The following is a 26223-nucleotide window of genomic DNA, read 5'->3' as shown; positions in this document are numbered from 1 at the left end:
CAAGACATAACATTAACAGGAGGCACAGACAACACTACATCTCGGCCATGTGGATAAGGTGATGGTCGAGAAGATGATTATGAATGAGACGGCTAAACCGAGTGGGAGGGTATTGCAGTGAAGGGAGAGTGAGTGATGGTTTGAGGTTTGTGCAGAATATGAAGACAACGAGAGTTGAAGCAAACCATTTGGTCTTCATTCAATTCCTTAATCAAAGGCTTCGTTGAGGTAATTTAACTCTACATATTGATTTTTCATGAATAGGGTTTGGTCAGCTTGACATTACAACAGAATAATCATATAAAATCTATTTTGCAGTGTCCGTTTCCAATAGCTACAGACCACACATTTAGAGCAAAACCTTCAGTTGTATAACTCTGCTGCAAAAGAATTGGTACTAACAGAACCTCTCTTGATCCACATTGTTAACACTGATTCTCGCAGTCACTTCTTGGGGGACCTTTGAACATCTTGATCCACAGTTTCCGAGGGAAATTTGCTGAGTAGCCAAACCAACACAACACCAACAAGGGCACCAGAGAGATGTGCAATGTGATTAACAGTCTGCAAAGAATAGCCACCATATATAGTTCCTGATAATCCAGCTGAAGCCTGAGCTGCTTCCATCACCTATCAGAATCAATGATCTTAAAACATTACCATCCCATTAACAGTTGTAACTATACTGATGATGCATGTCTACATGTTGAAAGACTCTTACCCTCTCAATAACGAACTGACCCAGTATAAGAACTTCAAGGATCTTCCTCCAATCCCAAGACATCTACAATAGAAAAAGAAAGTTACAGCTGGATGATTTACAAGAACCTAAAGAGAGAGGTATAGTACCTTGACGAGGACGCTAATAGCAAACAAACCAAAAACAGCTCCAGAGGCTCCAACAGAAACAGCATTTCTCGGCAAAACTAACCAAGAAACCAGGTTAGCTCCAACACCAGTGAACAAGTACGACAGCCACAAACCGAAGTTCCCTTCTTCTTCTTCAACAAGCTTTCCTGTTTAGCCACAAGAACAAGTCCCAGTCTCCATTAGCTCTGAACTGAATCCAACTATGTGAAAAAATCTTGAAGTCTCACCAAAGATGTAGAGGAAAAAAAGATTGCTGGAGAGATGGTTCCTAGAATATATATATACAAAAAGAACAAGAACAATCAGGAAGATTAGCATCATATATTAGTGTCCACTCAAATCTCTTATATACTAGTGTTGATCCATTTAAACTTTACATGTAGGAACTTTAAACTCCACTTTAGGATTGTAATAAAATCATTTTTAAGCCATCTACTTGTGCAACAAACTAGACTTTGATACCGTGTTAAGTTTTTCTGAGCTTTCAATTTAAAATCAATTGACGATAAGTGAATAGACCCATCCCTTATACATTAGTGTTGATACATTTAAACTTTTCAATGTAGGATCTTTAAACTCCACTTTAGGATTGTAATAAAATCACTTTAAGCCATCCTACTTGTGCAACAAACTAGACTTTGATACCGTGTTAAGTTTTTTTGAGCTTTAAATTTAAACTCAATTATCGATAAGTGAATAGACCCATCCCTTTATATATTAGTGTTAGTCCCTTTAAAATTTTGACATGGAATCTCAACATTCCTTAATTTTGAAAAATCATAGAAAGCATGGAGGTTCTCACCAGCTAGCATGGCAGAACGTTGCAGTCACAAACTGGTACCACGCTGGAAAATTATGGTACAGATAGAGAGATTTGATGCTGCGAACCTAATTGAATAAAGAAGATACAATGTTACAGCCTATGCTTATAAACCATATCTTAAAAGTTCAATACCTGAAAGAAGTGATCTGCCACATAAACGCCAAGATTGATAAGTATGATCCAAAAGATGCCATTGGCTCGCTTCTGTGGTTTCCTTTGATCTCCTCCTTTACTAACCTCAAGTTGTGGCGTTATGTCTGAACAAATACATCAACAGTTAACTACTTAACAGAAGAACAGAACCATTGTACTGAACTAAAGAATCATCTTGAAATATTGAAAATTGATATAATTAATATTTTTAGGTATATAAATTCAATTTTAAAAATTCTAATATCTATTTAATTTTTGGTTTAGTTTTTTTTTCAGTTCAAGAATATATAATTTGTTTTCTCAAAAAAGAAATATCAAAAACCCAAAATTCAAAGGTTATAACTTTCTACTCTTTAGGGATTGAAGCTCACCGGATTGGCTGAACCTGCAAGTGATAGGAGATTTTGAGACGATGGGTGGGCGAAAGGTTGTGGCTTTTGATGAATTGAGCTCGGAAGTTGAGGAGAGGGGGAAGCTTTTGGTGGTGAGTGGTGTCGGCGACGGAGCTGCACGGCGGAGATGTGAGGAAGGCAAAGGCGGTGTTGTGAAGCGAGTGGAAGACTGTGGGAGGGAGAGACGGTGAAGGTGAAGGTGAAGCTGTGACATTTGCGAGTGAGTTGTATTGTAACTCAGAGGAGGAAGAAACCTTATATGAACAAAGGGACAAGCAAGACATCTTTTCTGGTTCGATCAAACCAACCGGTCTGGTTAAGTGGAAGTTGGGTTGGATCACATCCGCAATCCGACGTGGAAACATTCTGGTTACTCTGGGCATTTCGGATTTCAGATTTCGGTTCGTTTCGGTTAATTTAGTTTCAATTTTTTTTAATTTTAGAAATTTAGAATCTGTTCGGTTATTTATGAAATTTTGTTCAGTTTCGATTCAGTTAACTTGTTTTTGTTTGTTTAACTGGAATAGTAAAATTAAAAGCTAGATAATATTGGAAAAAAATCAGTTTCATTTCTTATTCTACTTGGGTTTTAGTTTTTCTTTCAGATATTTATGTTATGTTGGATAATTGTATTGATAGTCCGGATTTTTAAGAGAAAATTTTAGGAAAAGCAAAATTTTCTGATAAATATTGAACAATTTAAATAATTAAAAAGTTAAAAATATTTATATAATTCGATTTTTTTCAGATAATCTGGATTGTAGGGAGATTGTTAGTCTTACTATTACTACTGCAGCTTGTTTCAGGTGTTGTTTCAATTGGATTGACATTGATTTGGTTTGGTCTGAATAGAACTAGATGTTGTCTCACAGGCTTAGTCTAAAAATTGAGATGCTTTTAATGTATGTTAGTCAATTAAGATTGAGACAAGTTTATGTTCTAGTTAAGATTCAGACAAGCTTTTGTTCTAATTAGAAGTTAATCAGAAGTTGTGTGTTTGTATTGTAGGTGGTGTTGCACGGAGTAATGATCATGCAGTTGCCGAACCAGTGCTTGTGGGGATATGGTGGATGAGTCTATCAGCTTTTGTCAATACAGAGCCAAGATGAAGAACAAAACAGAAGAGGACCAAAGTTTTTTGTCTGTTCACATGGACCGCATCAAGCTGGTGTTGCAGCTTGAAGGTGTGATTAACTACATGGACCGCATCAAGCTGGAATGAAAGATTTTTGTCTGTTCACCTCTCTACTAAATTGATATGAATTTCATACTTTTATTTTAACGATACATAGAACCAAAGTTTTGAGATGTCTCTTATGGACAAACATGCATTTATTAGTTTACATTTTTATATTTTCTGTTACATATGGTCATGTGCCTTAGTTTTAATGAGAAGTCATGTTTCCTTTTTTAAGGAACTTGTCAAACCAATCTGATGATTCTTTGATCATGAAACTCGTCACTGTGTGTCCAACTCCCTCTTCTGCTACGAACTGCCCTCTCAAAAACCAAACACCAAAACACTTTTCAGATCATTGTATCTGGTTGCATTAGAACCATAAGATTAGGTTAGATCAGTGATGTACCTTGAAGTTTGCAGGAGTTTTCTTATAAGCCTTCTTTGCTCTCTTCACTGGAACAACTAGTCCACCAAGAGGACAGCGAGGATCCTCAGCGCCTGCAAATGATATTCCAAGTATTTGTTTATCTTTGTAAGTTGGTAGATAATAATGAGCCATACACAAGACTACACTGTGCTCACCGTTAAGGAGGTAAAGAGGGCGTGGTGCAATCACTGGTACCGAGTAAGGCGCATCAAACTGAGAGGCTATGCCAGGAGCTATTCTGTCCCACACCTGTTTCATTTTAATGTATACAGTTACAAACCAATCATTCGAGTCGCAGTCTTATAGTTACTGTCATGCTTCTTACCTTCTCGACCACTTCTTTGTCGATTTCGCTCTTTCCCATATCAATCCTTGCTACTGAAAGCATAAAAGGAATTAGAATCCTCATACTTGATAATTCTTAATTCATATCTATGTCTATTCAGAATGTGACCTTCAAATAAAGGTTTTAAGCTGTCGACTCTTGCTTGCCACGCATCATTGTCTATTGCCCATCTGAATCCCTGACCAACATACAAAACATATTATTTAAACTTAAAGAGTCTTCTCAAGTAGGAAACCATTCTCATACAAATCAGTTTAGTCCAAGTAGTTGCGGTGCTGCTTATCGGTATTTGGTTAGTAGAAACAAAAGATCAGCTAAGGATAAGTTGGCACCTGAACACCGATCAAAGGAACAGCTACTGAATAGCGTGTGTCAACTGCAGCAGCAAACCAAGCCTGCATCCCTGTGTATGATTTCAAAATAAGCAGAGTTTGGTAATGGTTTTAATACGAAAAACAACTACAAATCCTAGTACTCAATGTTGTTATGGGGGCTGACCTCCTAGAGAAATACCGGTGATTCCTATTCTTTGTGGATCTATATCTTTCCTCTGAGTAAGATATTCAGCTAGTTTGATCAAATCCCAGACCTGATAAAACAAAAACATCAACAATAGTAGATGCAATAATAATGTCTTACGCCGAGATTTAAGAAGCTACTAACATTTTGGTGTAAATCTTAACAATTATTTTTACAATTTAGGACCATAAACTTATATATATATATATATATTGGTGTTTAAAAACTTTGGAGATGGACCAATAGATTTAAAATGTAACTAAAAAAATGGAGCTAAGTGGAAGTAATGTTTTTACAGTATCAAAGATAAAAGGCATTGTGTTTCCATTTTTCCAAGATGATATAAGAGCCTGCAATTGAAATTTACACCAAAACCACCATGTCAGAACTCAAATATGTACAGAAAGATCAATAGATAATTGAATCATAAACAATGAATTTACATCTCGATAGGCAGTTTTGGAGTGAGCTCGTTCCCCATGGTAGCGAGAGTCTAAACCAATGGCTACATATCCCCGTGAAGCATATGCCTTACAAAGCAAAGCAACAACGTTCTTTCAACTTTCAATATAGAAGAAAGCAAAAGTATAAGTTAAGATGTTTTCGTTCTTTTTACTTCAAGAAATGGCCTTAACCATTCTTTGTTTGCGTCTGAGCCATGCATAAACACAACAGCTGGTCTTCTTTCTACACTCTTGTCCTTCAAGCTTAAAATAAGCAAAGGTAATCTTCCTTGCTCTCCAGCCTTGTTACATTACATAAAACAACATCTTAGCACATATAAAATAAATGATCAGAAACTTGTTAGAGAAACAAGAGAGTAGTGTTAATAAATATATTACCTCAGTGTGCAAATGAATGTTTTCCTCTTTAAGCATATTTTTTAAGTTATCCATGTGTTCCTTTGGATAAGACTCTGTTGCCTGGTTTGGTCATGAAAATAATGAATTTTTCATTTTGTATATTTATATAATATAGAAAAGTTATCAATAATAATATCTCACAGCTAAAGATGGAACAGCACTTTGAAACACAGGATTTGCCACTGGCTTCGAACACTCAGCTACCAGTGGAACTGTTAACCAAGATTTGGATTAAAATAACAGTTCATTTAACTCTGTGATTAATTCTGAATAGAATAAAAAAAGAAGGTTGATATATTAATAATAAGATCATTAAAACAAACCTGGGGCTGATCGTCGACTAAGAAGAACATGGAGAAACTGAGATCGAAAGTGAACGGCTTCGTGAGTTTCCATAGCTCCGGTGATTAGGAGATTGGAAACAAGAAGAAACAATGTACAGTTCTTTACAAGAACTGCAAAAGTAATTTACTGAGAGGAGTAAAGAGAAAATATAAAAATATTTAAGAGAAGGTATTTAAAAATTTCATCAAGAAACCTTTGGCTGATCTTTGACATGGAAGAACGTGGAGAAACTCCGATCTGAGCTCATCGGTTTCGTTAGTCAACGTTTCCATCTGTTATGACTTATGAGGAAATAGATACGGATGTTCTGTTTTATAATGTTAGTGGCTGGGATGCATGTTCAGTGATGACAATTTGCTACCTGCTCAAGATCTTATTGCTAGTTGTGGTTTATCTACGTCTTTTAGTCATCGTTTTGTTATGGTGCACAATAAAAAAAAGTCATCGTTTTTGTTTTTGTTTTTGTTAGCAAAGCCACTTTATTTTATCTTGATATATCATATTCCTTCCATTTTTGAAATTATTTAACATCCCAAAATATTTTAAATTATATAATATTTATTTTTAATATAAAATTTACTAATTTTTATATTTTAAAGGTATTCACTACTTGTTTTGTTTTGGCTAAAATATGTTTACATAAATGATTAATAATTCTTTTATTTTCAAAATTAATAATTAAACAAGTAATGATGTTTTATTTTTCAAAATTAAACATTATATTATTTTATATGATTAATTAAAAAACATTTTAATTAATGTTTATTAGTATTTTTTTAAGATATATACTTTGTACTTAACCCCCAATACTTTTTTATTCTCTTTCTGCTGTTAGAATGGACGAGAAGCCTATGTTTAATTTGTAAAATTGTCGACATAAGGAATCATATATATCATATCTCTCTTTTTTTATTCTATTTCTGTTGTCATAGAGGATGACAAAATGATCATTAGACATTACTATTTCTACATTGTTGTATAAGATAAATCAATTTTTTTTTGGCACAACTGAATGCGGTGAGATCAAAAAGCAGAAAACCTACACGCAAATCACATAAAATGTCTTAAGTTTCTTAAGATATTTTTAATAAAACCTACACGCAAACATGGCATATGTTGCTCATTCGGAACGTAAAAGAGTTTTCAATCACTCTTTCATAAAACCTACACGGAAACCACATAAAAATGTCTGAGGTTAACGTGTTTTCGTGCGGGCTTTGTGAAAGGCTCATGTATTGTATTTGTATTACAAAATCCCAAATAAATTTAATTTCTTACTAATCAGTAGCTAGTCAAAAAGAAGAGTAATATTTGACCAGAAGGAACTAGTCTGATATTCTTCCTGTACAACTATTAGAACAATGTCACATGATCATGTCACAAAAAGTTAGATGCTAAAGTTTTGTCACAGAAGTTTCCTAAGCACCCAAACGTGAGTCTCGATGGCTTTGCTCTTCATCTACTGGTTCCTTTCTACTCGGATCTGTGTTGACCTTTCGGATGTTTGTTCCTGCTTAATCAATGACCGCTGCATCTAGCGTCTGCGATCCAAAATTAACCTTTCATTATGTCAAAACAACACCGGTGAAGGTTAGCGCTAACCTATTTTCCAGAAGCAGCGGCAACTAATAATGAGTGAAAGAGACGCTGAAATTAATGGCGTCAGCGGCGTTCCACTTTCTGTTACACCTGCGTCTCACTTTTGGAGTCTCGGTAACTTTCCGAAACTTTGATTCTATTATTTTTGTCTCCGTCGCATTGCTTTTTCTTGCCGCAGACCCTAGACGCAGCGGCCATGAAACGAACATGGACAATGTCTTAATTTAACACATCTCCTAGCTCTAAATTTCCGCACAAAGGATATGATCTCTCAAGGAAAAATATCAGCTTACCATTTATGCTCCCACGGTTTAAGAGCTGCATAAGATGGCACTACAAGAAAACATGCAACATTCTGACGGACATTCCGACGGACAATATTTTCGTCGGTTTTCTTTGACGACATTCCGACGAAACATATATTTTCATGTTCGTCGGTATTTTGTCGGAGACGAAAGTAAAGTCGTCGGAAATATCCGACAAATTCCGACAGAATATTATAGTTTTAGAGTTTCGATAGGAATTTGAAGTTGTCGGAATTCCTTCGAAATATTCCGACGGAAATCCGACGGGTTTTTGACTTTCGTCGGAATATCGTCGGAATTTTCCTACGGATTTCCGACGAAACAGATTTTAGATTTGCAAAGTTATTATAAATGTATAATTTGATACTTAAAATATCCAAACAACACATATATAAATTTATAATATGAAATTAGTTCACACCGTTAAAGTTTTTTTATATAAAAAATTATTTACGTATACATATCAACGTATTCGTAACATCCTCCAATAACACTTATATACTTATACAAACATATTACGGTAATATAAGACTAGATTTTGATTTTGTATAATATCGAATGAAACAAGTAATTATTTTAGTTAAACCTCTTATAAATCATTTACATACTATCAAAGATTTCTATGTGATCATTTTAGACTGTTGTTTTGAAACCCCAAATTCTTATTTCTCAAAATTCCGTCGGAAATCCGTCGAAAATTCCGACCAAATTCTGACGGAAAATACCGACGAAATTCCGACGGACTTTAACCCCGACCAATCAAAAGACATGCAGAAACTCATAGTTTCTCGAGGCTTCCTTTGGCGATATTCTAGAAACATTCCGACAGAATTCCGACGAAATATATGTGACGAACAGTTTTCGTCGGTATTTCGTCGGAATTTTTCACTTTATCCGGAAAGAAAATTCGCGAAATTTATTTGATTAATCGCTTAAAATAGAACCGACCGAATTCCGACGGAAACTGTCCGTCAGTTTATATTTAATACATAAACCGCCCCTTCTTCTTCCTCCTCATTTTTTCTCTTCTCCTCTGCAATTTTTGCGGTCTTACTCCTCTTTATCTCTCACAAATCTGTGACTCCGACCCCAAATCCTCCAAATATTTTCCCCAATCATGTAAGTCATCAAAACCCCTCTTTAGATTACATTTTTTTTTTAGGTTGGAATGTTAGATTTGTGGATTTTAAGTTTTGAATCTGAAGATTTAGGATAGAATTGATAGTTTTAGGAGTTATATGTTGTTGTTTTGTTTTAGGAGTTATATATATATGTTTTCAAGTTTTTATTATCTTTTATTGTTTCAAAACGTTTTTATAATTTTATATAACGTTTTAAGCTTTTTATAAAACATTTTAAGTTTCTATAAAAAAAATTTTAAGTTTGTTATAATTTATAAAACGTTTTCTGGTTTCTAAAATTTATCAAAACATTTTTCACCTTTTTAAAATCCGTTTCAATCTATAAAATGTTTTTGTGCTTTTTTAGATTTAATTAAAATATTTTTCAGTTATTAGAAAAAGGTTTCAATTAAAATAGTTTTTAAAATTTAAAAAAACGTTTGCTCTTTTTTTTAAAAAATATTTTCAATTTATAAACCGTTTTATGTTTTTAAAAATTTATAAAAACATTTATTATAAAGGATTTTAAAAACAATTATACTACAACAACGTTTTTCTAATTTTAATTATCTATATAAAGAATTAGAAATATTTATTATAAATATTTTTAAAAAATAAATATCTAAGAAAACGTTTCTCTAATTTTTAAATTTTATATATATTTCATGAATTAAAAAATATTTATTATCAATATTTAAATAAAATCTGTTTTTTTTTAAATAATTTATAAAGTCCGTCAGAAATTTCGTCGGAAACATGTCCTTTGGAATTTCGTCGGAAATCTATCCGTCGGAATTTCGTCGGAGTTTTGTCGGAATTGTATCTGTCGGACATTTGTCAGAAATATGTCCGTCGGATTTCGTTGGAAATTCATTAGAAATTTTGACTAAATTTTTATTTCCGACAAGTTGTAACCGACGACTATTTTCGTCGGAGATTTGGTCGGAAATAGCTTATTCCGACGGATTTCCGATGAAATCGTCCGTAGGAAACTAGCTGTTTTCTTGTAGTGTGGTCCCTGAAGCTTGACAAGATCTGCTTTTCTTGTTCTGCGTAAACATCCGAGCTTGTGCTGTGTCTTCTTTCTCTTGGCTTGTTCTCACTCTCGCCGACGTATCTTTCTCTGATATGTTCACATTTTCTTCATCACACATCAACGCCCGTGTAGCTGGAGACATAGGTTTCTAGTCCATTTTACCAGCGTCAAGGACACAATCTGGAGAGTCATTGATCATATTAGCATCTCCCTGAGCTGGATCAATCGAAGAGTCTTTCTCATATTCCCCTGAAACCCCATATTACGAATTCTCTTAACAGTGATCTTCTATATCTAATGGCATGATATGTACCTGGCATTTTATTTGCTACATCCACCGATTTTGAGACCAAAAGCTAGTTAAATTTAAGTTTAAATTTGGTTAGTTCGGTTTCAAAATTTCTACAGAAGTTTTTGAATTCAGTTAAATTTAAGTTTAAATTGGTTAAAAATTCAAAACAAAATCGGTTAAAGTCGGTTATTTCAATAAGTTTGGTTAATTCAGTTCAGATTTTAGTTAGTTCGGTTCAGAATTTTGGGTAAGATTGGAATAGTTTGGTTAAAAACATTTTTTTGTGAGGAAACCGAACTGGAAACTGAAAATGTTAATGGCCAAATCGAACCGAACCTCTTAACCGAATACCTAACATTTCGGTTTGGTTTGGCAGGTTTGGTTAATAACCGCAGGCCTACCTAAAAGTATCACCGAATGTACTTTTTCCTTTGACACATACTAATTTAAATGCAGGACCATATTGTTAACATACAAGCACAAGACTCATTCATTTTGTTCTGGTGGGAAGATCATCTCCAGTGCAGACATTGCTTTCTACATCAACAATGTATGTTTTTCCTACTTGTTCCATATCTCAAGTTCATTGGAACTTTTGGTTTTAGACTAAAATTAAAAGGTGTTGTAATAACTGCAGGACATGATCTATGTTGTGGAGTCAAAACCCGCAAAACAGTATGGAGATGTCTTCTTGCGGCAGATTGAAAAGGTAAGCACAAGCATCCATACCTACAAACATGATAAGAATCCAACTGTTTTTTTTGGTTCTCATTGTGCAGCTTGAAGGTGTGATAAACGACATGGACCGTACTTGAATGAAAGATTTTGTCTGTGCTACTTCTACCTTCACCTGTCTACTAAATTGATATGCATTTCATGCTTTTATTTAACCATACATATACTTTGGAACCAAAGTTTTGAGATGTCTCTTATGGACATGCATTTATTAGTTTACATTTTTATTTTTTCTGTTACATATAGTCATGTGCCTTAGTTTTAATGAGAAGTCATGTTTCCTTGTTTAAGGAACTTGTCAAACCAGTCTGATGATTCTTTGATCATGAAACTCGTCACTGTGTGTCCAACTCCCTCTTCTGCTACGAACTGCTCTCTCAAAGCAAACACCAGAAGACTTTTTAGAGCATTGTATCTGGTTGCATTAGAACTATAGGTTTAGATCAGTGATGTACCTTGAAGTTTTCAGGAGACGCAGTTTTGTTATAAGCCTTCTTAGCTCTCTCTAACGGAACAACTAGTCCACCAAGAGGACAGCGAGGATCCTCAGCGCCTGCAAATTAAATCCTAAGTATATGTTTTTTCTTTGTGCGCTGGTAGATAATGAGCCATACATAGATTAGACTGTGCTCACCATTAAGGAGGTAAAGAGGGCGTGGAGCAGTGACTGGTACCGAGTAGGGCGCATCAAACTGAGAGGCTAATCCAGGAGCTATTCTGTCCCACACCTTTTTCATTACAGACCAATCATTGGAGTCACAATCCGAAATTATAGTCACCATCATGCTTTTTTACCTTTTCTACCACGTCTTTGTCGATTTCACTCTTTCCCATATCAATCCTGGCTTCTGAAAGCGTTAAAGAATATCAGAGGGACTATAATCTTTAATTCATATCTATGTTTAATCAGAATGTGACCTTCAAATACAGGTTTTAAACTGTTTACTCTTGCTTGCCAGGCATCATTGTCTATTGCCCATCTAAATCCCTGACCAACATACAAAACTTATTATAAACTTTAAGTCTCTTCTAAATGTGAAAGCATATCCAAACAAATCAGTCTAGTCCACGTAGTTGCAGTGTGTTGCTTATTGGTATATGGTTAAGAGAAAAAGATTAGCTAAGGAAAACTTGGCACCTGAACAGCGATCAAAGGAGCAGCCACGGAATAGCGGGTGTCAACTGCAGCAGCAAACCAAGCATGCATCCCTGTGTTTGATTTTTACAATGAGGAGAGTTCAGTAATGTAGTAATACCAAAAGCTACAAATCCTGGTACTCAGTTTATTCTATGACTGACCTCCTAGTGAAATACCGGTGATTCCTATCCTTTTCGGGTCTATATCTTCCCTCTGAGTAAGATATTCAGCTAGCTTGATCAAATCCCAGACCTGAAAAACAAAAACATCAACAATAGTAGATGCAGTAATAATAATGTTTTACCAGGGCGGTCCCAAAATTTAAGAGGCTATAAACATTTTGCTGTTAATCTGGATAACTATTTTTACAATCTGATACCATAAAAGTTATATGTATATTAGTTCTTTAAGATTTTGGAGACAGCATATATGATTAGGCTATTCCACCGGTCATGGGTCTTATTACATTCTAAAGGAAACAAAAAAATGGAGCTAAAATGGAAGTAATATTCTTACAGTATCAAAGATAAATGGCATTGTGTTTCCATTTTTCCAAGATGATACAAGAGCCTGCATTGAGATTTACACTCCTGCCCTGAACAAAATGGCAAAGGAGACGGCCACTCCTGCCCTGAACAAAATGTCTACTCGCAAATCTCAATGATGTCTGGTTTCTTCTGGAACATCAGAGGTTTCAACAAAAAAATTAAACACTCTGTAGTTCGAGAATGGATCAGAAAAGGATCGTTTCAGTTTGGATGTATGCTGGAAACGAGGGTTAAGGAAGCAAAAGCGAGTCAAATTGTTGAGTCAGTTTTTGGAGATTGGTCTTTCCTATCCAATTATGAACATAATAGGCTGGGAAGGATTTGGATAGTGTGGAGTCCGAAGGTTAGAGTGACACCATGTTTTAAAAGTGGCCAAGTAATTACTTGTGCTATCTTGTTGGAAGGTATGACTGAAGAAATCTTCTGTTCTTTTGTCTATGCTTACAACACAATAGAGGACAGGAAAGAACTATGGCAGGACTTGAAATCTCATCGGGATTCCCCTTTGATCAAGAACAAACCATGGTTGGTGTTTGGAGATTTTAACGAGATACTTGATGAGGAAGAACATTCGGGTAATGAAGATCTATCCCTGAGGTCTCACGGCATGAGGGATTTTCAGTCAACAGTTAACTATTGCTCTCTCTTGGATATGGCTTATCAGGGTCCAAAGCTAACGTGGAGTAATAAGAGAGATGATGGTCTCATATGCAAAAAATTGGATCGTACTCTTATGAATGACGAATGGATGCAGCTATTTCCTCAGTCTTATTGTGTTTTTGAGGCAGGGGGTTGCTCAGATCACATGAGATGCCGAATAGTGGTTAAAGAAGGGAGCATGAAAGTGTGTAAACCTTTCAAGTTCATTAATGCGATTGTTGATTTCCCAGAGTTCCTGCCTCTGGTAGAGGAGTATTGGAAAACGACTGAACCCATTTTCAATTCTACTTCAGCGCTCTTTAGGCTTTCGAAGAAGCTGAAAGCTTTGAAACCTCTGTTGAAAAAGTTGAGTAAGGAGCACATAGGGGAGATCGAGAAGAAGACCAAGTTGGCTTGGACGTTTCTATGTGAGTGTCAACAGAATACTCTGCTGAACCCCACTGAGGAAAATATGAAAGAGGAGAAAAAAGCATCTGATCGTTGGCACTTTCTGTCATTACTGGAAGAAAAAATACAAAGTCAAAAGGCAAAAGTCCACTGGCTAGGAATTGGTGATGGTAACAACACGCAGTTCTATCGCGCTGCTAAAGTACGAGAGGTCCGAAACTCTATAAGAGAAATCCAGCGCCAAGATGGATCTGTCGCAAAAAGTCAAGAAGAGATCAAAGAGGAGGCAGTAAATCACTTCACTCAGTTTCTCTCCACTACACCTGCGGATTATGTTGGTACCACAGAGGAGGAGCTCCGACATCTATTGGGATTTCAGTGTGAGGAAAACGACATGAGGTTGCTTGATGGAGAAGTAACAGCAGAGGAGATACAAAAAGTCTTGTTTGCAATGGCAGCTAACAAGTCTCCAGGTCCTGATGGCTACACATGTGAGTTCTACAGATCCGCTTGGCCCATAATCAAAGATGATTTCGTTGTGGCGGTGCAGTCTTTTTTCACCAAAGGTTTCCTCCCCAAAGGTATTAACTCCACGATACTAGCTCTCATTCCTAAGAAGAATGATGCCATCAGGATGGGAGATTACAGACCCATCTCATGTTGCAATGTCTTGTACAAGGTGCTTTCTAAAATCTTGGCCAACAGGTTGAAAAAGATCCTTCCAAAATTCATATCTCCAAACCAATCAGCCTTTGTCAAAGATCGGCTTCTCATGGAGAACGTTCTATTAGCTTCAGAGCTGGTGAAATGCTATCACAAGACAAATATATCCTCTAGATGCGCTGTTAAAATTGACATATCGAAAGCGTTTGATTCGGTTCAATGGCCTTTCTTATTGTCGATCCTCTCAGCCATCAAGCTTCCAGAAAAATTTGTGATATGGGTGAAGAAGTGCATAGAGTTGGCCTCATTCTCAGTTCAGGTTAATGGGGAACTAGCAGGATATTTTAACAGCTCTCGCGGTCTTCGCCAAGGCTGTTCGCTATCTCCATATCTTTTCGTCATATGTATGCAAGTTCTATCTAAGTTAATAAACAAAGCGGCAGTAGAGAAGAGAATTGTCTATCATCCTTACTGTCAAGACATTCAGCTAACACATCTCTGTTTTGCTGATGATCTCTTGGTATTTGCGGATGGGAGCAAACGTTCTGTGGAAGGGATCTTACAGGTTTTTAAAGAATTTGCATCTATGTCAGGGTTAAATATAAGCTTGGAGAAGTCTACTTTATTTCTAGCAGGGGTCTGCGATGAGAGGGAAGATATTCTTGCTCAGTTCCCGTTCGAGGTGGGCACACTACCAGTCAGATATCTTGGGCTTCCACTGCTCACGAAGCGTATGAACTCAACAGACTACTCTCCGTTGATAGAGAGGATCAAGAAGCGCATAACAACATGGACTGCTAGACAACTCTCTTTTGCGGGACGTCTACAACTCATTGGGTCAGTAATATATAGTCTCACCAACTTCTGGATGTCAGTCTATAGATTACCGAAACAATGTATTAAGGAGATTGACCAGCTCTGCTCAGCTTTCTTATGGTCGGGCCCAGCTATGAGCTCAAAGAAAGCGAAAATCTCATGGGAAAATGTCTGCAAGCCTAAGGAGGAGGGAGGGTTAGGGCTGAGATCGCTCACTGAAACGAACCGTGTGTGTTGTCTTAAACTCATATGGCGCATACTGTCTCAGACTACGCTGTGGGTTAGGTGGATTAAAAGGTACTTGATACGTAAAGGATCATTCTGGAGTGTTAAGGAAACGAGTTCGCTTGGCTCCTGGATGTGGAAAAAATTATTGAAATATCGTGAGCTAGCTAGATCTTTCACAAAGGTGGAAATTCGAAGTGGAGTGTCTACTTCTTTTTGGTTTGATGATTGGTCTCCATTAGGGAGAATCTTCGACATCACCGGTGCAGGAGGATGTGTAGCTCTCGGTATAGGCCTCAATGCAACAGTAGAGTACGTAGTCCAGCACTATCGTAGCCGTCGTCACCGTTCTGAACACCTGATCGCTATTGATATAGAGATAAGGAAACTGAGGACACAGGGCCTTCTTGATGAAGACGATGTGAAACTTTGGAGAGGTAATGGGGATATTTATAAACCAGAGTTCCATACAAACCAGACTTGGCATCTCACACGTATGCAGCACCCAACTATCTCATGGTACAAAGGAGTGTGGTTCTCAGGGGCAACTCCCAAGTATTCTGTTCTTGGTTGGATTGCAGCACACAATCGCTTGGCTACGGGAGACAGGCTACTCCAATGGAATGCACAGGCAAATGCTTTGTGCGTCTTCTGCAACTCTGCAGTGGAAACACGAGATCACCTCTTCTTTGGTTGTCATTACTCTGAAGAGATATGGAGGAATTTGACGAAGAAACTGTTGGGTCCGAGATACACTTATGAGTGGAGTAGGGTACTAGAACTAGTATCTGCAAACGTACTGTCGACTACAAACCAATTTTTGCTGAGATATGTCTTTCAAGCTCTTGTTCACACAATTTGGATTGAAAGAAATGGACGAAGACATGGATCACCTCATCAAGATCTAAGGAACATCATCAAGTTTGTAGACAAGCAGGTCAGAAACAGAATAAGCTCATTGCGTGGAAAAGGAGGGAAGTATCTAACCCAAGCAATGGCAAATTGGTTTGATTCACGGGCATAGAATTAAGCTTTATTTTTATGGTTTTCACAAAACAAAAACTCTAGAATCAAGCTGCATTAGTTTGTAAAAAGGCCTTTTTTGTTTGAATAAATTTAACATTCTTCAAAAAAAAAAAGAGATTTACACCAAAACCACCATGTCAGAACTTAGTAGACTAATAAAACATCCATCGTTAATGCATGATAAAGAATGACTTTACATCTTGATAAGCAGTTTTGGAGTCAGCTCGTTCCCCATGGTAGCGAGAGTCTAACCCAATGGCTACATATCCCCGTGAAGCATATGCCTTAAGAAGCAAACCAAGCAACTTGTTTCAACTTTCAATATATAAGAAATCAAAAGTACAAGTTAAAATGTTATTGATTTTACTTCAAGCCATGGCCTTAACCATTCTTTGTTTGCGCTTGTGCCATGCATAAACACAACAGCTGGTCTTCTTTCTTCACTCTTCTTCTTCAAGCTTAAAATAAGCAAAGGCAATCGTCCTTGCTCTCCAGCCTTGTTCCATTACAGAAACAACATCTTAGGACACAGAAAAATTATCAGAAAGAGAAAGGGGTGTGTAATAAATAAATTACCTCAGTGTGTAAATGAATATTTTCCTCTTTAAGCATCTCTTTAAAGTTATCAATATGTTCCTTTGGACAAGACTCTAGTGCCTGGTTGGTTTGGTAATGAAGATAATGAGTTTTCTTTTTATAAATATTAAATATATGTAAGCAAAAAAAAGATTCAAGAATAATAATATCTCACTGCTGTAGATGGAATAGCACTTTGAAAGATAGGATTGGCCACTGGCTTTGAACACTCAGCTACCAATGGAACTGGATGCATACGGTTCCCAAATATTTAATCAAGTTTTAGAAGTTAATTAAGGAAGTTAATCCTTTAATCTGTGGTTATGAAGAGAAATTTTTTAAAAAGAAGGTTTCTTAATAATAAAATCATTAAATGAACATTGGCCTAATCGTCGACTAAGAAGAACTCGGAGAAACTCAGATCGAAAGTCTACAGCTTCGTGTGTTTCCATAGCTCCGGTGATTAGGAGATTGGAAACAAGAAGAAATAATAGACAGTTCTTTACAAGAACTGCAAGAAATAAAATCTACAGAGATGAGTAATGAGGAAAGATACAAATATTAAAAGAGAAGATATTGAAACCTTTGGATAATCGTTGACATGGAAGAATGTGGAGAAACTCCGATCTGAGCTCATTGGTTTCGTTAGTCAACGTTTCCATGTAGTCCGGTGATCGTTCCGAGGAAACAGATTTGGATGTTCTGTTTTTGTTATGTTAGTGTGGCTAGGATGCACGTAGCACGTTCAGTGCCGACCAATTTGCTACCTACCTGCTTAAGTGCTTATTGACTTATTGTTGGTTATGGCTTTTATCTACGTGTTTTAGTCAACGTTTTGTTTCTGTTAGTTAAGCCATTTTATTTTATACATCATCTTTCTTCTTTTTATTTATTTAACGTTTCAAAAATATATTAATTTATATGATATTTTAAAATTTTAATATAAAATTTTCTCTTTTTATATATTTAAAATATTTATACTCTACATTTTGTTTTGTAATGGTTAAGTAAATAATTAATAATGTTTATTTTTAAATAACAAAAATAACTAGTGATGTCTTAATTAACAAAAATAAGTAGTGATGTTTTAATGTTAGACAATTTTCTCAAATAGTCTTTTTTTAATTTTTGTCACAAAAATAGCTCTTAAGAAAGAAAATGACCAAAATATTTTTTTTTTTTTGAAAAATTTAATTTTTATTTTATTTGAAACTCTATCTCTAAAACTTCATCCCTTAACTCTAAACACTAAGTCTAAATTAGTTAACCTTACGGTAAAAATATATATTTTGGTCATTTTTACCATTTAATAAAACTTATTTTGATCATTTTCTTCATTGGTGTCTATTTTTGTGATAAAAACTTAAAAATGATTATCATATGAAATTTCTCTTTAAGGTTTCAAAATATATATATTAAACATTTTCTTGATTTATATTCTTAATTCCAAAAACCATTTTTAATATTTATTATTGTTTAATTCTAGATATATCGCCCGTACTTTACCCCCAACACATTTTTATGATTATCTGTGATAATGTTAGTAGGGTAAAATTGTCGACATAAGGAAATCATATATCATATCTCTCTTTTTTTATTCTCTTTCTTGTAAAAAAGAAAATATTTCTGCTTTTGTATAGACGATGACAAGATGAATACACTACTATTTCTACTGGTGCATGTCCATTGTTGTATAAGACAAATCAGATTTTTGGGACTAGTGTATGTGGTGAGTTCAAAAAAGCATTAACCTCCAAAACATGGTATATGTTGCTCATACCGAACGTAAAAGAGTTTTCAACCACTCTTTTATAAAACCTACACAAACCACTAAATTTTTTTGAGGTGTTTTCGTGCTGGCTTTGTGAAATACACATGTATTGTATTGTATTGACAATCAAATGAATTGAATTTCTTACTAATCAGTAGCTAAAAGAAGAGTTTATATTTGACCAGAAAGAACTAGTCTGATCTTCCTATACAACTTTTAGAACAATGTCACATGATCATATGGTACAACAAAAGAGTTAGATGCTAAATTTTTGTCACAGAAGTCCCCTACGAACCCAAACTTGAGTCTCCATGGCTTTGCTCTTCATCCTCTGGTTCCTTTCTACTCGGATCTGTGTTGGCCTTTTGGATGTTTGTTCCTGCAAAATCAAACACATCTCCTCGCTCTAAATTTATGCACAAAGGATATGATCTCTCAAAGAAAAAATATCAGCTTTACCATTTATGCTCCCACGGTTTAAGAGCTGCATAAGATGGTCCTTGAAGCTTAACAAGATCTGCTTTTCTTGTTCTGCGTAAACCTCCGAGCTTGTGCCTGTGTCTTCTTTCTCTTGGCTTGTTCTCACTCTCGCTGATGTCTCTTTCTCTGATATGGTCACAGGTTCTTCATCACACATCAATGCGCGTGTTGCTGGAGACATAGGTTTCTCGTCCATTCTACCAGCGTCAAGGACACAATCTGGAGAGTCATTCATCACATTAGCATCTCTCTCAGCTGAATCAAGTGAAGAGTCTTTTTCTCGGCTTTCTTCTTTTTGTCTGTACCTGACATTTTATTTGCTACCTCCACCGATTTTGAGACCAAAAGTGAGCATAGCTCTTTGGCATGGCGCAGCTGGTTAGTATCTGACTGTGAGGACCTATACAAGTCAACAACCAGACAAAACCTTAAGATGGTATCACTCTAGTTTCGAATTTGATATCACTAACCTGTAAGTAGGTGCGGTAGATCCTGGTACCACTCTGTTGTTAGGGACTGTGAATAAAGAAGTGTCACCATCCCTTACAACGTAATTCACCTAGTTTGAACAAGAAAACACACACACAAAGAAACTATGCATTAAACGCACAAAGTGAAGCTAAAGAGCATGAGAATCATCACATCAAACACAAAGGGGTTTACCGTCTGGTCTTGGACAAGGGGTGGAACCGCAGATGAACCTCTATCTGCTACTGAATGTGAAGCTGCCTTGATCTTTCTTGCTTGAAGAAGGTCCAGATAACCAGACATGTCGAGCTCATCGCTTCCTTCAAAGTTCTTGCAATCTCGACATCTACAGTTCTCTGAGCACCGGACATTGGCCTGGTAACACTCGCAGTACTTCTTAAGGCATCCTGATCTCTTGCAGTTGCACCCTCTGCTGTGCTTTCCCAGAGTCACGAGTTGCCTCACATCCTCCTAAACAAGTTTATACCAATTGATTCCGTTCAAATGCATGTGGTGTCCCAGCTCCTAACTAAGTTGTAGCCAAAGTATAAAGTTAAAAGCCTTTTTTAGATGACAACAAAACCTGAGGACTAGCACCAATCTTGGGCTTGAAAGCACCCGGATTACGCTCCAAGGTAGCCTTGATAGCTTCCTGTCTTTCAGCCTCATTCTCCAAAGTGTTCTGACACTTCAAGCAGTGGCATCCATTGCAATACGATCCAGACGCAAAGCATTCACAATACCTATACAAAGATTACATCAACCTTCAAGTCACTAACTCTATTTATAACGGCCACACATTAACCACAAAGACATGGAGAATATTGAGTACTTACAGCCTCAAGCATCTTGAAGCTTTACACTTGCAACGCCTCTGCTCACTCGGAGTAACATCATCATTGGACTCAGCTTCTTGATTGCTGCATAAACAAATCAAAAACTCTAACTAACTTTTTTTTTTTTTGAACACTAAACTCTAACTAACTCCAACTAACAATCTCCCACGTTCTGTTATTCAGTTACAGAGTCTGTTACTCTGTTTATTTATATAAAGATGAACCGGTTGAATAATACACGGTTTATGCTAAACCAATTTGGTCAATTTTAATATTTACTTAAACCGATGAAACTAATCAAAGATTCGTGACAAACCGATAATGAACCGGAAGTGTCTGTGGCGGCGTGGCGTCTTGCGTCGCTGATGGCTGCTTCTCGGAACCTGACGGCGGCGTCTGAGGACGAGAAGGCAACTCTTCTTCTTCTCTCCGATCTTGCGAATCGAGTACAGGATCGGACTGTTTGATCGCACTTTCGTTTGAAGATTCCATCTTCGCGTCCGTAGCAGCCGCGGGGACGGAGGAATCTGATTGGCGCGGCGAATGGTTACGGTTAGAACCCGAATCGTGATCGGTCTTCTCCATTGTACAGCGGAGTGTGATGGAGCTCGTCGTCTTCGTTTTGTTTCTTCGTCTCTTGAGAGATCTTTTGAAAAAAAATTTGAGGCTTTATGGATTTTGAGAATCGAATTTAACGGCTGAGATGAAGAGGAGTTTTATCAACGGTTACGATCGTCAGATCAGCATCACACTAATGAGAGACCTTCCGAGTGAAACAGAGAGTTTTCCTGTTGCTCAACTCGAGTACCGGTTCGGGTTCAGATCAAATTTCCGGGTTTTTGGGTTTAACCACCTAAACATGTTCAAATTGTGTGTGTTCAAGTTGGATTCGGCTGATTATAATTCAAATTTGAGTACTTTTAGATATCATAACACAATAAAATATGAAATGAAGTATTTAGCTTAACATATTTATTTCAAATACTAATTTGAATATTTTAGTTTTTCGGGTAACCGTTATGATTTAGATAATATCTATGTACAAAAACTATTCGGTATTTTTACAGTTTGGATTTGTTATGGATTCGGATTTTTCGGTTCAGATTTGTTTTGGATTCAAGTTTTCTTCGGTTCAGATTTGGTTTAAATCTTGGGTTCTTAGTACCAAACCTCTATCATCACTATGAAAATGTAAATCGGTATATGAAAGGCATACAAAGTTATAAAATAAACCAATACAATCAAAAAGTTATACCGAGAACTGAAGGTAATGAGTATGTATACTGGTTACTATAAAATGCAAAAAAATATGAAATGAAGTATTTAGCTTAAAATATTTATTTCAAATACTAATTTGAATATATTGGTTTTTTGGATAACCGTTCTGATTTAGATAATACCTATGTACAAGATCTATTCGGTATTTGTCCAGTTGGATTTGTTATGGATTCGAGTTTCCCGGTTCGGATTTGGTTTAAATCTTGGGTTCTTACCAAACCTATCATCACTATGGAAATGTAAATCGGTATATGAAAGGCATACAAAGTTATATAATAAACCAATACCGAGAACTGAAGGTAACGAGTATGTATACTGGTTACTCATATAAAGTATACAATGCAAAAAAATTAGAGTCCGTGTTATACGCTTTCATTGCTTGATACCTACAAAACAGAGAGCTACTTCAGCTTGCGCTTGAAGCTCTTCAAGAACCTTGACAGTTTTCTCACGGCTAAACCCAATCTCACTCTTCTCGTCTCTCAGCATCTTCCTCACTCTTCATCACACAAGAAACAGACAGTATAGGAAACATAATCAGATTAGCTGTTTCTTTAAAAAAGCTTAAAAGATATTGAAACTGAGTGATAACAAACCTGTGTACAATGGCTGTGTCTCCATGTCCGGTGCAAACTATAAACATTGCGTTTGGTGGTAATGCAGCGTGAAGGGCATGCACTCTTTCATCCATTTTCTTTAATATCTCTTTCGTTTCAGCTGAAACTTTGCTCATGGGATGTTTCTCAGGGGCTGAATCATGGCTACATGTCAGTAATGAGATCATTTTTGCTAGTCTTGGGTTTAGTTTCTCTGGATCATCCGCTCTGCTCTGGAAATGTGTGTTTAGTTCCGAGAACTGTGTCCAAACGAACTGTGACCGCTTGTTCTTTACCTCTTTCATGGCCTTTGAAAGTGCTTCGTCATCATGAGATACTGGAATTGCATTTGATGAGTCGGAAGCATATCGTTTCACGATGTTGATGTTGTCGACAATAGAAGTGGCTTTCCCGCTCTCATTCAAAACGTTGAGGAGTCTCTTTCTTATCATCTCCGGTGGTGAACCGAAGTCAGGTCCTAAGAGGAAGCCAAGAAGGTAAATCACTTCATAGGATAAATAAGAAGAAAGATTTAAACAGTGTTCTAAGGGCATCTCCAATGCAACACTAAAATTTACTCTATATTTCACTCTAAAATAGAGTAACTCTATTATAGAGTTGAATTTGCTCCAATGGTTCACTCTATAATAGAGTTACTCTATAATAGAGTGAAATATAGAGTAATCTTATTTTTTCACTCTATATTTGGAGTAAAAAAACAAGATTACTCTATATGTTACTCTATTATAGAGTAACTCTATTATAGAGTGAACCATTGGAGCAAATTCAACTCTATAATAGAGTTACTCTATTTTAGAGTGAAATATAGAGTAAATTTTAGTGTAGCATTGTAGATGGTCTAAAAGTCGGTATAGACGTTCAAAATATCGGTATAGGCACCCGCCTAATCAATAATCTCCTATAAAACGCCTAATTAACGTTGAGAATAGGAATCTCTTACCATATTTTATCTTCATTAATGCCAAATCCATGGCTGCCTTTGCATCCTCGACACTGTCATGTCCTGATTCAGACATCTGTATCTCTCTAGCTAGGAACTTTTTCGCTAGAATCCGAAGTTTGGTTTTATAAGAACCACCCCGTGGATGCTTGTATAGTACTGCAGTGTCAATCACCAGGTTATGAGAGATCTTCAGAGAAACCAAGTCATTCTCCAAAGAGTGTCCTACTAGTACTGTCTCTTTATAAACCAGCTTTAAGAACTCTTCCTGAACATAGCAAACGGCTCTGATATTATCATACTAGAGACCATTACAAGTATGTAAATAAAAAGTTAAAAGGATCTTGTGGAACCTGAATGTCTCTAATAGTTGTTGTAACTCCCTCCATCATCTCAGCTGTTATTCCGCTATACCTGCAAACCAATACCAATACTATTATATTTATAACTTTGTACACCAAACCAAACCAGACCGAGCATATCACAAGGGCTTACCTTGTATTGTAATCAGTAATAAGATTTGTTGGCTTGACTAACTTATCGAGTAGAACCTGCACCACCATGGAAACTTAGTAACAGAAAAAGAAGAGATCTAACAAACTTGAAAACAGTAAGGAAGAAGAAGAAGACACCTGTCCTTCTATATCAACCAGTGTCACTCTTGTCAATTCAAATCCATCCTTTGTAATACACTAGAGTGAAACATAAAGAGAAGAAATGATTAGCTCACAAAGCATCATCACAAAAGGCTAGAGAACATAGTTGCTTACCATCTCGCAATCAAGAGCCAAAATTTCATGAGGACATGATCCTGATGGTGCAGGAAGTGTAGCAATAAACTCTGCATGACAAAAAATTATCAAACGAAATGACACAGAGGCAAAAGGTTAACAGCTTAAACATGACTAAGGTGTTAATCTTCAATAGCTAGAAGAACTCCTACCTGTCTCAAATTTATATCCGTTTTGTTCCATTTCCTTTCTACTTAGAGTGTAGTATGCAACTGGGAATGGTATATCTTTTGTGAGCTCAACGAAGGACTGCCCCGTCAGATTACATGCTTCTACAAGCAAAAAAGTTATCTTGTTAGGGCCTTACATCAGGAGAAGGTTTGTTATAAGATCTAGTTTACAAGATTTTAACTACCTGGCTTAGATTCCACTAGACCAGTAGTGGTTTTCTTCTTCTTACCCCTGCAAGTAAGTATTGTATCGATTGTCTTCATCTCATCAACTGCACAGCTAAAAGAAGAAAAATCAAAAGATGTTATACACCAAAAATTAACCAAGACAATAGTATTCAAATAAGCAATAAGAAAAAAGAGAAAGAACCAAAACTTACACCAACCTCAAAGCTAAAAGCGGTATAGGATTGCCACAACATGATTTCAACCTAGCAAGTTCTTTAGACTGTGATAAGTACAAAGCTGCATCCAATCCAGGGAGGTAGAGCAAGACAACCTTTGGAATTAGAGGCTTATTCTGCAAAAACCATATTCTTCAAATATCACTTAATACTTACACAAAAATATATATAAAGGCAACATATGAGTAATGACACATACAAAAAAAAAAGCCAGTTCCAAGTTCAATCATCAACACATACACAACAACAAGTTTCAATCTTTTTTGTTTTGGATTCATACCTTGATGAATACCCACGAGGGCATGTAGCCTTCTCCAAGAACCCATGTCACAAGTCCCTGAACATCCTGTTCAAATTACATTCTCATTAGTCCAAACAGTTCTATATCAGAATAGTTATGACATTTGGGAAACCTAACTTGTAAGTTCAATGTTATGTCCGGAGTGTTGAAAACGAGTTCTGGTTTTGCCTGCATTAATTTTGAGCATTAAACTTCAATACAAATATAAACCAATCAATCAAAATCATCTAAGAAGAAGCTTTAAGGGAAAGGTGGTTACTTGAGGTCCGTATATATCGAAGAAACCGTTGCTCTTATCACTACCCTCGGCGCTTTCTCCACCATCAAGATTATCTTCCACGGCGTCGCGCTTCCGCTTCAAAGACGACATCTTTTGACACGTGGCTACGAGAAATCACCGAGAGAGATTGACACAAAGCACTTCCGTTCGTCGCCTGACACCGTGGACGCGCACTTTCTAACAGCCGCCGGTCCAATCTTGAAGGGTTATAAGTTTATAACATTGGTCGGTTCGTAAAATACCGAATTAACCTTTATTTTCTTAATAACCACCCTTGTTTAAAAAAACATATATTTTTACTACTGTAATTTTTTTTAATATAAATTACTAAGCGATATCATAACATTTTGAACTCGATTTTTAATCAAATTATTAAAATTTTAATTCAAAAATAGAAAATTTTATTAGTTTAACAAGTATTTGTTTATTTTAATTTTTTTTTGAATTTCACCCGACAATTAGAACATGGATATTAGTCTAGTGGTTTGCCTAATATGGCTGATATTATTATATAGATTCAAATCTCCATAATGAATGATGTTGATAAATAATAAAAACTTAACAAAGTAACATACTTAGACTTTTATTCATGCCAGTTTATATAATAAGATCATAGTAATTTCTTGTGCGTTATTTCTTATTCTTACAAATTTACATAGTTATTACATTATCAAATCTCTCAAAACAATATCGTCTTTCAAAACTTCTAACAAGTTTTAAATCCACAATAAAAAAGTACACGATAGAATAAAAATTAATTAATTCAGTTCCCATACAATTGTTCTTTTTTTTTTGGAACACCTTCCCATACAATTGTTCATGCACCTGGAAAGTGGAAACGT

At 36.1% G+C, this 26223-nt stretch overlaps 5 protein-coding genes and 1 long non-coding RNA gene across 8 annotated transcripts; 1 reads left to right on the top strand and 5 right to left on the bottom strand.

Moving 5' to 3' along the window:
- Positions 1-223: 223 nt before the first annotated feature.
- LOC106382652 (rhomboid-like protein 11, chloroplastic) lies at positions 224-2489 on the bottom strand. Its single transcript, XM_013822689.3, has 7 exons — positions 2218-2489; positions 1826-1950; positions 1673-1758; positions 1098-1138; positions 850-1016; positions 722-784; positions 224-630 (listed from the first exon to the last, which is right to left on the bottom strand). Exons 1-7 carry the CDS (start codon positions 2450-2452, stop codon positions 445-447), a joined length of 903 nt encoding a protein of 300 aa, XP_013678143.1. The 5' UTR covers positions 2453-2489; the 3' UTR covers positions 224-444.
- A 999-nt stretch (positions 2490-3488) lies between these two features.
- On the bottom strand, positions 3489-6362 carry LOC106382655 (putative esterase YitV). The gene is made up of 14 exons (XM_048746269.1): positions 6112-6362; positions 5897-6028; positions 5715-5785; positions 5553-5633; positions 5327-5455; positions 5154-5240; positions 5007-5060; positions 4690-4780; positions 4524-4594; positions 4300-4369; positions 4171-4223; positions 4001-4094; positions 3825-3916; positions 3489-3731 (listed from the first exon to the last, which is right to left on the bottom strand). Exons 1-14 carry the CDS (start codon positions 6188-6190, stop codon positions 3624-3626), a joined length of 1212 nt encoding a protein of 403 aa, XP_048602226.1. The 5' UTR covers positions 6191-6362; the 3' UTR covers positions 3489-3623.
- Positions 6363-10110: 3748 nt separating this feature from the next.
- On the top strand, positions 10111-11184 carry LOC111207631. The gene is made up of 3 exons (XR_002659873.2): positions 10111-10821; positions 10909-10980; positions 11051-11184. It is a non-coding gene; the product is annotated as an uncharacterized LOC111207631 (long non-coding RNA).
- On the bottom strand, positions 11123-17883 carry LOC106382654 (putative hydrolase YtaP). Of its 2 annotated transcripts, XM_013822691.3 has the most exons (14): positions 17629-17881; positions 17425-17556; positions 17221-17291; positions 17046-17126; positions 16837-16965; positions 16667-16753; positions 12661-12714; positions 12306-12396; positions 12145-12215; positions 11925-11994; positions 11802-11854; positions 11641-11734; positions 11462-11559; positions 11123-11375 (listed from the first exon to the last, which is right to left on the bottom strand). In XM_013822691.3, exons 1-14 carry the CDS (start codon positions 17705-17707, stop codon positions 11268-11270), a joined length of 1218 nt encoding a protein of 405 aa, XP_013678145.3. In that variant the 5' UTR covers positions 17708-17881; the 3' UTR covers positions 11123-11267. The 2 variants fall into 2 exon arrangements, with proteins under 2 accessions (XP_013678145.3, XP_013678146.3); XM_013822692.3 differs by lacking the exon at positions 17425-17556 and having other exon boundaries at positions 17629-17883.
- Positions 17884-18942: 1059 nt separating this feature from the next.
- LOC106382653 (protein tesmin/TSO1-like CXC 7) lies at positions 18943-21298 on the bottom strand. The gene is made up of 8 exons (XM_013822690.3): positions 20917-21298; positions 20601-20684; positions 20348-20507; positions 19960-20235; positions 19767-19855; positions 19602-19696; positions 19276-19515; positions 18943-19195 (listed from the first exon to the last, which is right to left on the bottom strand). Exons 1-8 carry the CDS (start codon positions 21183-21185, stop codon positions 19104-19106), a joined length of 1305 nt encoding a protein of 434 aa, XP_013678144.1. The 5' UTR covers positions 21186-21298; the 3' UTR covers positions 18943-19103.
- An 808-nt stretch (positions 21299-22106) lies between these two features.
- Positions 22107-25616, bottom strand: LOC106382657 (small RNA degrading nuclease 5-like). 2 transcript variants are annotated; one of them, XM_013822695.3, is made up of 13 exons: positions 25361-25616; positions 25219-25269; positions 25081-25146; positions 24777-24916; positions 24582-24676; positions 24379-24498; positions 24206-24276; positions 24068-24127; positions 23931-23986; positions 23789-23849; positions 23436-23703; positions 22475-22952; positions 22107-22377 (listed from the first exon to the last, which is right to left on the bottom strand). In XM_013822695.3, the coding sequence occupies exons 1-13, from the start codon at positions 25469-25471 to the stop codon at positions 22251-22253; spliced, it is 1704 nt and encodes a 567-aa protein (XP_013678149.1). In that variant the 5' UTR covers positions 25472-25616; the 3' UTR covers positions 22107-22250. The 2 variants fall into 2 exon arrangements, with proteins under 2 accessions (XP_013678149.1, XP_013678150.1); XM_013822696.3 differs by having other exon boundaries at positions 24783-24916.
- Positions 25617-26223: the final 607 nt, after the last annotated feature.

This window comes from Brassica napus, chromosome A2 (genome assembly GCF_020379485.1).
Source record: "Brassica napus cultivar Da-Ae chromosome A2, Da-Ae, whole genome shotgun sequence".
In the NCBI taxonomy this organism is placed as follows: domain Eukaryota; kingdom Viridiplantae; phylum Streptophyta; class Magnoliopsida; order Brassicales; family Brassicaceae; genus Brassica; species Brassica napus.
The sequence above is the reverse complement of the archived record's forward strand: the minus strand, read 5'-3'. Positions and strand labels throughout refer to the sequence as shown.